Raw genomic sequence first — 12,666 nt, 5'->3', positions numbered from 1 at the left:
CCCAAAGACTTCTGGGTAAGTTAACACCTCGCCATCCCGCTGTCACACCTGAAGTCCTTATACTTCATCTGACTCCCGAATTCGAGTAGTACGCTACTCGAAAGCCCATCCCTGATCAACAGCCCTGCCAGGCAACTGGTATTGTTAAAGAGAGTCTGAAGCGAGAATAAATCTCACTTCAGACCTCATATATAGCAGGGGCATGTGTGCCCCTGCTAAACTGCCGCTATCCCGCGGCTTTATGAGGATCCCTGTCCCCCCAAATCCCCTCCGTAATGCGGGGGAGCGCTTCCTGGTTGGGGCAGGGCTAACCGCCGCAGCCCTGCCCCACGCGCGTCTGTCAGCGCGTATCTCCGCCTCTCTCCCGCCCCTCTCAGTCTTCCTTCACTGAGAGGGGCGGGCGAGAGGCGGCGATGTGCGGCTGATAGACGCGAATGGAGGCAGGGCTGCAGCCGTTAGCCTTGCCTCCAGGAGCGACCAAGCCTGCGACCAAGTGTCGCAGTGGGGGGTTTGGGGGTGAAGGGACCCCCGTTTAGCGGCTCATATGCGGCGGTTTAGCAGGGGCACACGTGCCCCTGCTAACTATGAGCTCTGAAGCGAGATTTATTCTCGCTTCAGAGTCTCTTTAAAGAGAACCCGAGGTGGGTTTGAAGAATATTATCTGCATACAGAGGCTGGATCTGCCTATACAGCCCAGCCTCTGTTGCTATCCCAAAACCCCCCTAAGGTCCCCCTGCACTCTGCAATCCCTCATAAATCACAGCCACGCTGCTGACAAACAGCTTGTCAGAGCTGGCTGTGTTTATCTCTATAGTGTCAGTCTGCTGCTCTCCCCGCCTCCTGCAGAACTCCCCCGGTCCCCGCCTGCATTCCTTACCTCCCTGCTGATTGGAGGGAAAGGACGGGGGCAGGGACCGGAGCTATGCAGGAGGCGGGGGAGCAGCTGAGACTGACACTACAGATGTAAACACAGCCTCACAGCACGGCTGTGATTTATGAGGGATTGCAGAGTGCAGGAGGACCTTAGTGGGGTTTGGAATAGCAACAGAGGCTGGGCTGTATAGGCAGATCCATCCTCTGTATGCAGATAACATTCTTTAAACACACCTCAGGTTCTCTTTAACAGGAAATAAATATGGCAGCCTCCATATCACTCTCACTTCAATCAGAGATGAAAGAGTTCTTAGTACGGGGAGCAGGCATGTATTAGATGCAGTTCTCATGTCACCGCTCCCCCCTTTCTCCTCCATCCCCCTACTTTGTATCCTAAGTTGCTGTCACAGCTCAGTCCTGGTCGCCCGGGTCTGGCGGTCGTGCACAGGGGTATATAGCGCCCTGCGTGTCAGCAGGACAGCACAATGATGTCATTGTGCACACGTGCAGAGCGCTCCTGGCATCTGCGCACTACAGCTAGACTAGGGTGACCAGGACTGTGCTGCGGTGGCAATTTAGGGTGACATAGAATGGGGGACAGAGGAGAACGGGGGGAGCGTTGGGCATGAGGACTGCATCCAATCCGTGCCTCCTTCCCTCCCACATATTTAATAACCCTTTCAGCTCTGTTATCCTTTGACATGGAGGCCTCTTCTGGCATCTATACTGTGCCTGCAGGAGCACAGCTGCACCTGGATAGCAGCTCGCTGCAGAGGCGTGGCTATTCTCCTGCAGGCGCAGCACAGCCATGCTCATGCCAGAAGAGGAGGGCGGCCCCAATTAGATTTCTAACACACCCTTGTTGGAAATCTTTGGGGAGTCTGCGAGCAGCAATAGTGAACCGGAGGACATGAGAATCCTCTACAGCATACATGTCTAACTCCGGCCCGTGGGCCAAATCTGGCCCATGGAGCCATGAGATTTGACCCTCAGGTTTCCCTACTTTGCATTATGTTTGGCCGACTTAGGACCACCAGAGAAACTATATTGGAGGTGAAGCCCTTGATCACCAGGGAAACCACATGGGGAGGGGGAAAGTGCTAGGTACCACGAAACTGTATAGGAGAGTGAGGGGGACCACTAGACGCTAGGCAACTGTATAGGGGAAGGAGGGGGGCTCTAGACACCAGGGAACTGTAGAGAGAGGAGGGGGGCTCTAGACACCAGGGAACTGTAGAGAGAGGAGGGGGGCTCTAGACACCAGGGAACTGTAGAGAGAGGAGGGGGCTCTAGACACCAGGGAACTGTAGAGAGAGGAGGATGGCTCTAGACACCAGGGAACTGTAGAGAGAGGAGGGGGGCTCTAGACACCAGGGAACTGTAGAGAGAGGAGGGGGCTCTAGACACCAGGGAACTTTATAGGGGAAGGAGGGGGCTATTAGACACCAGGGAAATTTATACGAGAGAGGTGGCCAGTAGACATTGACGTTGGCCCACGACTTGGTCCCAGAGCTCAATTTTGGCCCACATTATATGTGAGTTTGACACCCATGCTCTGCAGAATCCAGAGGCTTTTCTCATCTCAGGTAAGTACCGTCTTCCCCAAAAATAAGACCGTGTCATATTAATTTTTGTTCCAAATGCCGTGCCAGGGCTTATTTTCAGTAGATGTCTTATATTTCTATGAACACACAAGTTCCTGTGCTGCTGCCGGATCCACCTCTTGTGTCCCCCTCTGGACAAGTGTCCTCCTCTATCTCCTGTCCTCCTGTGTCCCATGTAACCCTATGTCCTCCTGGTGTCCTCCGATGTCCCCCTGCATCCTCCTCTTATCCCTTGCTCCATATCGCACCCCGATGTCCCCCTGCATCCTCCTCTTACCCCTTGCTCCATGTCGCACCCCCCCCTGCATCTTCCTCTTACCCATTGCTCCATGTCGCACCCCGATGTCCCCCTGCATCCTCCTCTTACCCCTTGTTCCATGTCGCACCCCCCCCCCCCCCCTCCGATGTCCCCATGCGTCTCCATGCCACTGTGTCCCCGAGCTTCAGCCTATGGGGAAGAAGTACAGCAACCTTTCTACTGGAGCCGATGGACTCGCAGGCAGGACCATGGCTCCATTATTGGTCCAATCATTGCCATAGCTAAGTAGAATCAAGTGCAGTGATTGGCCCAATGACGGAGCCTTGGTCCTGCCTGTGAAACCATCGGCTCCAATAATAACACAAGATGCCATAATATTTCCCCGTTACTGCCGCTAGGGCTTACTTTCGTTGCAGGGCTTATATCTCAAGCATGCTCGAAATTCCTGCTAGGGATTACTTTCAGGGGATGTCCTAATTTGGGGAAACCGGTCATTTCTTTTTGACCCGAGCTTTGGCTTTGGTTTGCAGACAAGCTGAGGCTGTTAGCATGTCGTTGGCCACCTGTGATGATGCGTTATGTGCTGGTCTGACCTGCATTAACCCCTCTGTGTCCTGTGCGCAGGTTGGAGATGTATCGGAAGCTCCCATCGCTGAGGATCCTGGCCTGCGGGGGCGATGGCACGGTGAGTCCTGTTTGTTGTGTTGGTTTGTTCCAGCACTCGGTGTTCCGGACCTCTCGCCTCCTCTCGCTAGCGACGTCTGATATATTTAGCGATCCGATGAGCCAGAGAAAACAAACAGCCTCTTCAGTGGGAACGGTGATCACGGCACAAACACTTCCTGCAGAGTGAATATTGTCTGTTACACACTGTTCTTGTTCCTCACTTATTGCACATTCCCCAGCGCTGTCCACATCTGCGCAGTACAATAGGAGGCGATCGCTCCCATGCACCCAAAAGCAAGCCCCATAATGCATTACTTCAGGAAATGTAAGTAGGCATATCAAATTGTTTAATGTGGGCTAGCCATGCATCAATGTGGATGGTTACTGAAACTTGAACTGTAACCAAGGATTGAACTTTATCCCAATCAGTAGCCGATACCCCCCTTTCCCATGAGAAATCCGTTCCTTTTCTCCAATAGTTCATCAGGGGGTCTGTGTGGCTGATATTGTGGTTAAACCCCTCCCACAGTGTGATGTCATTGCCATGGGCCTGACAGTTTGCGGTGTGTGAATTTCACTGCATTGTGGCAAATAACGTCTTTTTTCCAACTGCCAAGACAGCAACATCTAAAGGGGCCCATACACCTAACGATTTTCCTGCCGATTTACAGCAGATTCAATTACTGTGATCGAATCTGCTGTGGAATCTGCTGTGAAATCGTTGCGCAAACACTGACAGAACGATCGATTTCCGTCTGAAATCAATAGTTCTCGTCGATCAGTCCCTGCTGAAGATTTAGCTCGACCGCCGGCGGGTCGGGAGTGTGTCGATAGCAGCGTTCGAATGCCCGACGACCAACGCTAGCGGCAATACATTGCCTGCTCCGGCCGGCGCGTGTCCCCGCTCAGTGAAGCTGGAGCCGAGCACGGAGAAGGAACAGCGGAGACCGGGGGACTCGCACCGGCCCGAACAGATAATGTATGCGGGGCAGCGGCAGCACCACCACAGATTGTGAACGGTTTCAGGCTGAAATCTATTCACAATCTGTTTGCAGTAAAGGTGGCCATACGATCCCTCTCTGATCAGATTCCATCAGATAGGGATCTGTCTGTTGGTCGAATCTGATGGCAAATCGACCAGTGTATGGCCACCTTAAGTTGACATCTAACATCTAAAGATGGCCACTAACGATACAATTTTTTTCATCCAATCTTACCATTTCTATGTAAAGGTGACCATACACTGTTCGCTTTGCCATCAGATTCGACCAACAGATAGATCCCTCTCTGACCGAATCTGATCAGAGAGGGATCGTATGGCTGCCTTTACTGCAAGCAGATTGCGAATCGATTCCAGCATTACACCGTTCACAATCTGTGGTGATGGTGGTGCTGCTGCCGCCGCTACCCCCCCCCCCCCCCCACACACGCATACATTACCTGCTCCGCCGACGCCACTCCCCAGATCTCTGCTGTCTTCTTCTCCGCTCTGGTCTGGTCTCCGGCATGCTTCACTACTTCCTAGAGCGCCCTCTACTGTTTAAACTTCCTGCCGGACCCGGAGACCAGACCAGAGCGGAGAAGACAGCGGGGACCAGGGGACTCGCGCCGGCAGGACAGGTAATGTCTACCCACTGCATTGCGTCGGTCGTCGGGCATTCGAACGCCGCTATCGAAGCACTCCCGACCCGCCGGCGATCAAGAAAAATCTTCCACACGGACGGATCGACGGGAATGATTGATTTCGGACAGAAATCAATTGTTCTGTCAGCGGTGTGCGCGGCGATTTCACAGCCGATTCGATCACTGTGATCGAATCGGCCGTATATCGGCGGGAAAATCGTTAGGTGTATGGGCCCCTTAATAGGAGGTAACTGCCTAAATTACTAGAGGCCACCTTAAAGTTGATGCAGATTTTATTCAGATGTTTGCAGCTTGAAGTATTTGGGCCAATCACACGCAGAGCTCACTTTAGATACACTGCTTGCAGGCTCATGTGCTGCTCTCTCATGTTGTGTACCACCAACAAATGTGCAAAAGGACCAATAGAAGAAAGGATAAAATAGGAGAAGAAAGCACTTCTTGTGTTTGTGTATCACCCCTACTGAAGGCAGCAGGATCCTGCTGGCAGCGCCAGTATTGACATATCAGCATGTAGAGCTTAGTGCTGGAATCTCCCCTCTCCCAGATTTCCCAGCATCAGGAGGGAAGTGACTTAGTCTCAGATCGGGACACTCCTCCGTCCTATGGAAACTATGTGGAAGGCAGCCACTGGGCTCACCACTGACTCTGGCACAGGCCATCAGTCTTGATACTTTACCTCTGATGAAGCGAGGGTGCTTCCTTGGGAAACGCATTAGGTTTTATTCTCCTATTTTTTCCTACAACGATAACCTCTGATGAAGCGAGGGTGCTCCATTAGGAAACGCATTAGGTTTTATCCTCCTATTATTTCCTAGAACATTAACCTCAGTAGTTGGAAGCCTCTTGACAGTAGAGGTATCCTGGATCCTCACACAGCCCACTGCCCAGCGCAAGGTTCCCCTTCTGGCCGTACCCCCTGCCTTGGATGTGCGCATCCGCACTGGGCAAGCATGAGTAAGGTCCATGTGTGGCTAGAAGAACAATGCAGCCCGTGCACAGCTTTTGCCTCCGCGCACGAGCGCTTTATTCTACTGGGCATGCGAGGGTCTTACAAACCTGTACCCAGTGTGCATGCGCAAGTCCGCAGCGAGAGCGCTGACGCAAGGAACCTGGTCACTGGGCTTTGGGTTTAGTGGGACTTTGCGCTGGAATGAATCTGGTACAGAGGCTTCACACTGCCGAGGAAACTATATACGTTGTTTTTGAGGGGGTGGGGGGTTTACACTGCATGTGTCCTTTAAGGATTTATTTAGTTTTACTTAACACACTTAAAATGACATTGAAACGAAAAGCAAAACCTTATTGTATGTTTAGTACGAATAATTGATAGAACATTAGTCGTAAAGAAAGGACTCTCCTATTTTTATTTTCAGTTATAAAGGGTTTTTTTTTTTTATAACATTGCATCATTCTCTCATATTTTCAGTTTACAAATTACACTCTGTATTTTAAATGATGAAACAGAGCAGAGAAATGTCCCTTTGTACTTCCTGGCAGCAAAACCTTAAAGTGGTTTAAAACTGACTAAATTTTCAACAAAAATGTACTTTTTACAACCCATACAATTATCATATTTGCTTTTGTGCACAAGTATTATTATTCATTTATAAATTATAACTTCCCAAAGTTCAGTTAATTTCTTTGAAAGCTGCTGGTGCATTTTATTTATAACTGTTGTCATTCTGATGTAAATGCAGCCAGCAGTGATTTCTGACCTGTGTTTCACCCCAGGACTCATCAGCTGAAGTCCTGTATAGCTAGAGAATGTTTACATAAATGTATCAAGTAAGGAATGTGTACACAAGATAACATTATAAGCAGTTTGGATGAGGGTTCTCCCTGCAGAAGAGAGAGTCAGCCCTGTGATGTAACCCTTTGAATGCTGTTTTACTAAAAAAAACCATTGTGTTAGTATATTATATGCTGTAAATCATCTTTTAGAACAAAGAAGAAATTCTGGGATATATTCCGCTTTAAACAAGAAACGGTGAAAGACAGGTTGAGATAACTGCTCCAGAAAACAGCACCACTCTCTGACTAAATTAGTAGAAGAGCTCAGAGAAGCTCAACTGGAGTTTCTTAACTCTTCCTGTACTGGAAACAATATGGGACTGGTTTCTGTGCTACTAATGTTTTATTACTTAGCTGTACTACACATACAATTCATTATTTCATAAATTAATTAGACTTCAGATTCCCTAAAAAGCTTCAAAAGCAATACAGTTGGTATTGTAATAATGAGACCTGTTTATACATGTTTCCCTGAACCTATAAGGCTAGACAAGGTTGACTTTCAGCACCTGAGACAATAGTTCATGATCATTTCAGGGGGCAGCCTCCACCCTGTTCCCAGTATTCAAACATTTATATCGCGCTTTTCTCCTGGCGGACTCAAAGCACCAGAGCTGCAGCCACTAGAGGGAGCTCTTTAGGCAGTAGCAGTGTTAGGCCAGAGCTGCAGCCATTAGGGGGCGCTCTATAGGCAGTAGCAGTGTTAGGCCAGAGCTGCAGTCACTAGGGGGCACTCTATAGGCAGTAGCAGTGTTAGGCCGGAGCTGCAGCCACTAGGGGGCGCTCTATAGGCAGTAGCAGTGTTAGGCCAGAGCTGCAGCCACTAGGAGGCGCTCTATAGGCAGTAGCAGTGTTAGGCCAGAGCTGCAGCCACTAGGGGGCGCTCTATAGGCAGTAGCAGTGTTAGGCCAGAGCTGCAGCCACTAGGAGGCGCTCTATAGGCAGTAGCAGTGTTAGGCCAGAGCTGCAGCCACTAGGGGGCGCTCTTTAGGCAGTAGCAGTGTTATGTCAGAGCTGCAGCCACTAGGGGGCGCTCTATAGGCAGTAGCAGTGTTAGGCCAGAGCTGCAGCCACTAGGGGGCGCTCTTTAGTCAGTAGCAGTGTTAGGCCAGAGCTGCAGCCACTAGGGGGCGCTCTATAGGCAGTAGCAGTGTTAGGCCGGAGCTGCAGCCACTAGGGGGCGCTCTATAGGCAGTAGCAGTGTTAGGTCAGAGCCGCAGCCACTAGGGGGCGCTCTATAGGCAGTAGCAGTGTTAGGCCAGAGCTGCAGCCACTAGGGGGCGCTCTTTAGGCAGTAGCAGTGTTAGGCAAGAGCTGCAGCCACTAGGGGGCGCTCTATAGGCAGTAGCAGTGTTAGGCCAGAGCTGCAGCCACTAGGGGGCGCTCTTTAGGCAGTAGCAATGTTAGGCCAGAGCTGCAGCCACTAGGGGGCGCTCTATAGGCAGTAGCAGTGTTAGGCCAGAGCTGCAGCCACTAGGGGGCGCTCTTTAGGCAGTAGCAGTGTTAGGCCAGAGCTACAGCCACTAGGGGGCGCTCTATAGGCAGTAGCAGTGTTAGGCCAGAGCTGCAGCCACTAGGGGGCGCTCTATAGGCAGTAGCAGTGTTAGGCCAGAGCTGCAGCCACTAGGGGGTGCTCTATAGGCAGTAGCAGTGTTAGGCCAGAGCTGCAGCCACTAGGATGCGCTCTATAGGCAGTAGCAGTGTTAGGCCAGAGCTGCAGCCACTAGGGGGCGCTCTATAGGCAGTAACAGTGTTAGGCCAGAGCTGCAGCCACTAGGGGGCGCTCTATAGGCAGTAGCAGTGTTAGGCCAGAGCTGCAGCCACTAGGGGGCGCTCTATAGGCAGTAGCAGTGTTAGGCCAGAGCTGCAGCCACTAGGGGGCACTCTATAGGCAGTAGCAGTGTTATGCCAGAGCTGCAGCCACTAGGGGGCGCTCTATAGGCAGTAGCAGTGTTAGGCCATAGCTGCAGCCACTAGGGAGAGCTCTATAGGCAGTAGTGGTTAGGCCAGAGCCGCAGCCACTAGGGCATGCTCTATAGGCAGTAGCAGTGTTAGGCCAGAGCTGCAGCCACTAGGGGGCGCTCTATAGGCAGTAACAGTGTTAGGCCAGAGCTGCAGCCACTAGGGGGGAGCTCTATAGGCAGTAGCAGTGTTAGGCCGGAGCTGCAGCCACTAGGGGGTGCTCTATAGGCAGTAGTAGTGTTATGCCGGAGCTGCAGCCACTAGGGGGCTCTATGGGCAGTAGCAGTGTTAGGCCAGAGCTGCAGCCACTAGGGGGCGCTCTATAGGCAGTAGCAGTGTTAGGCCAGAGCTGCAGCCACTAGGGGGCGCTCTATAGGCAGTATCAGTGTTAGGCCAGAGCTGCAGCCACTAAAGGATGCTCTATAGGCAGTAGCAGTGTTAGGCCAGAGCTGCAGCCACTAGGGGATGCTCTATAGGCAGTAGCAGTGTTAGGTCAGAGCTGCGGCCACTAGGTGGCGCTCTATAGGCAGTAGCAGTGTTAGGCCAGAGCTGCAGCCACTAGGGGGCGCTCTATAGGCAGTAGCAGTGTTAGGCCAGAGCTGCAGCCACTAGGGGGCGCTCTATAGGCAGTAGCAGTGTTAGGTCAGAGCTGCGGCCACTAGGTGGCGCTCTATAGGCAGTAGCAGTGTTAGGCCAGAGCTGCAGCCACTAGGGGGCGCTCTATAGGCAGTAGCAGTGTTAGGCCAGAGCTGCAGCCACTAGAGGGAGCTCTATATGCAGTATCCGTGTTAGGCAAGAGCTGCAGCCACTAGGGGGTGCTCTATAGGCAGTATCAGTGTTAGGCCAGAGCTGCAGCCACTAGAGGGCACTCTATAGGCAGTAGCAGTGTTAGGCCAGAGCTGCAGCCACTAGGGGGAGCTCTATAGGCAGTAGCAGTGTTAGGCTAGAGCTGCAGCCACTAGGGGGCGCTCTATATGCAGTAGCAGTGTTAGGCCAGAGCTGCAGCCACTAGGGGGCGCTCTATAGGCAGTAGCAGTGTTAGGCCAGAGCTGCAGCCACTAGGGGGCGCTCTATAGGCAGTAGCAGTGTTAGGTCAGAGCTGCGGCCACTAGGTGGCGCTCTATAGGCAGTAGCAGTGTTAGGCCAGAGCTGCAGCCACTAGGGGGCGCTCTATAGGCAGTAGCAGTGTTAGGCCAGAGCTGCAGCCACTAGGGGCGCTCTATAGGCAGTAGCAGTGTTAGGCTAGAACTGCAGCCACTAGGGAGCGCTCTATAGACAGTAGCAGTGTTAGGCGAGAGCTGCAGCCACTAGGGGGCGCTCTATAGGCAGTAGCAGTGTTAGGTCAGAGCTGCAGCCACTAGGGGATGCTCTATAGGCAGTAGCAGTGTTAGGCCAGAGCTGCAGCCACTAGGGGGCGCTCTATAGGTAGTAGCAGTGTTAGGCCAGAGCTGCAGCCACTAGGAGGCGCTCTATAGGCAGTAGCAGGGTTAGGCCTGAGCTGCAGCCACTAGGAGGCGCTCTATAGGCAGTAGCAGTGTTAGGCCAGAGCTGCAGCCACCAGGGGGCGCTCTATAGGCAGTAGCAGTGTTAGGCCAGAGCTGCAGCCACTAGGAGGCGCTCTATAGGCAGTAGCAGTGTTAGGCCAGAGCTGCAGCCACTAGGGGGCGCTCTATAGGTAGTAGCAGTGTTAGGCCAGAGCTGCAGCCACTAGGAGGCGCTCTATAGGCAGTAGCAGTGTTAGGCCAGAGCTGCAGCCACTAGGGGGCGCTCTTTAGGCAGTAGCAGTGTTAGGTCAGAGCTGCAGCCACTAGGGGGCGCTCTATAGGCAGTAGCAGTGTTAGGCCAGAGCTGCAGCCACTAGGGGGCGCTCTTTAGTCAGTAGCAGTGTTAGGCCAGAGCTGCAGCCACTAGGAGGCGCTCTATAGGCAGTAGCAGTGTTAGGCCGGAGCTGCAGCCACTAGGGGGCGCTCTATAGGCAGTAGCAGTGTTAGGTCAGAGCCGCAGCCACTAGGGGGCGCTCTATAGGCAGTAGCAGTGTTAGGCCAGAGCTGCAGCCACTAGGGGGCGCTCTTTAGGCAGTAGCAGTGTTAGGCAAGAGCTGCAGCCACTAGGGGGCGCTCTATAGGCAGTAGCAGTGTTAGGCCAGAGCTGCAGCCACTAGGGGGCGCTCTTTAGGCAGTAGCAATGTTAGGCCAGAGCTGCAGCCACTAGGGGGCGCTCTATAGGCAGTAGCAGTGTTAGGCCAGAGCTGCAGCCACTAGGGGGCGCTCTTTAGGCAGTAGCAGTGTTAGGCCAGAGCTACAGCCACTAGGGGGCGCTCTATAGGCAGTAGCAGTGTTAGGCCAGAGCTGCAGCCACTAGGGGGCGCTCTATAGGCAGTAGCAGTGTTAGGCCAGAGCTGCAGCCACTAGGGGGTGCTCTATATGCAGTAGCAGTGTTAGGCCAGAGCTGCAGCCACTAGGATGCGCTCTATAGGCAGTAGCAGTGTTAGGCCAGAGCTGCAGCCACTAGGGGGCGCTCTATAGGCAGTAACAGTGTTAGGCCAGAGCTGCAGCCACTAGGGGGCGCTCTATAGGCAGTAGCAGTGTTAGGCCAGAGCTGCAGCCACTAGGGGGCGCTCTATAGGCAGTAGCAGTGTTAGGCCAGAGCTGCAGCCACTAGGGGGCACTCTATAGGCAGTAGCAGTGTTATGCCAGAGCTGCAGCCACTAGGGGGCGCTCTATAGGCAGTAGCAGTGTTAGGCCATAGCTGCAGCCACTAGGGAGAGCTCTATAGGCAGTAGTGGTTAGGCCAGAGCCGCAGCCACTAGGGCATGCTCTATAGGCAGTAGCAGTGTTAGGCCAGAGCTGCAGCCACTAGGGGGCGCTCTATAGGCAGTAACAGTGTTAGGCCAGAGCTGCAGCCACTAGGGGGGAGCTCTATAGGCAGTAGCAGTGTTAGGCCGGAGCTGCAGCCACTAGGGGGTGCTCTATAGGCAGTAGTAGTGTTATGCCGGAGCTGCAGCCACTAGGGGGCTCTATGGGCAGTAGCAGTGTTAGGCCAGAGCTGCAGCCACTAGGGGGCGCTCTATAGGCAGTAGCAGTGTTAGGCCAGAGCTGCAGCCACTAGGGGGCGCTCTATAGGCAGTAGCAGTGTTAGGCCAGAGCTGCAGCCACTAGAGGGAGCTCTATATGCAGTATCCGTGTTAGGCAAGAGCTGCAGCCACTAGGGGGTGCTCTATAGGCAGTATCAGTGTTAGGCCAGAGCTGCAGCCACTAAAGGATGCTCTATAGGCAGTAGCAGTGTTAGGCCAGAGCTGCAGCCACTAGGGGATGCTCTATAGGCAGTAGCAGTGTTAGGTCAGAGCTGCGGCCACTAGGTGGCGCTCTATAGGCAGTAGCAGTGTTAGGCCAGAGCTGCAGCCACTAGGGGGCGCTCTATAGGCAGTAGCAGTGTTAGGCCAGAGCTGCAGCCACTAGGGGGCGCTCTATAGGCAGTAGCAGTGTTAGGTCAGAGCTGCGGCCACTAGGTGGCGCTCTATAGGCAGTAGCAGTGTTAGGCCAGAGCTGCAGCCACTAGGGGGCGCTCTATAGGCAGTAGCAGTGTTAGGCCAGAGCTGCAGCCACTAGAGGGAGCTCTATATGCAGTATCCGTGTTAGGCAAGAGCTGCAGCCACTAGGGGGTGCTCTATAGGCAGTATCAGTGTTAGGCCAGAGCTGCAGCCACTAAAGGATGCTCTATAGGCAGTAGCAGTGTTAGGCCAGAGCTGCAGCCACTAGGGGATGCTCTATAGGCAGTAGCAGTGTTAGGTCAGAGCTGCGGCCACTAGGTGGCGCTCTATAGGCAGTAGCAGTGTTAGGCCAGAGCTGCAGCCACTAGGGGGCGCTC

At 53.2% G+C, this 12,666-nt stretch overlaps 1 protein-coding gene across 7 annotated transcripts in view; it reads left to right on the top strand.

Moving 5' to 3' along the window:
- Window positions 1-12,666, top strand: part of DGKZ (diacylglycerol kinase zeta) — a 514,388-nt gene that overhangs the window by 363,653 nt on the left and 138,069 nt on the right. For all 7 annotated transcript variants that reach the window (XM_068260321.1, XM_068260320.1, XM_068260319.1 and 4 more), the window contains one exon: window positions 3,361-3,421. In XM_068260321.1, the coding sequence (XP_068116422.1) occupies window positions 3,361-3,421 (61 nt within the window). The remainder of the gene's footprint in view (window positions 1-3,360; window positions 3,422-12,666) is intronic.

The sequence above is a fragment of the Hyperolius riggenbachi genome, chromosome 11 (genome assembly GCF_040937935.1).
Source record: "Hyperolius riggenbachi isolate aHypRig1 chromosome 11, aHypRig1.pri, whole genome shotgun sequence".
NCBI classification, from domain to species: Eukaryota; Metazoa; Chordata; class Amphibia; order Anura; family Hyperoliidae; genus Hyperolius; species Hyperolius riggenbachi.
This window is presented reverse-complemented; position numbering and strand designations above follow the sequence as displayed.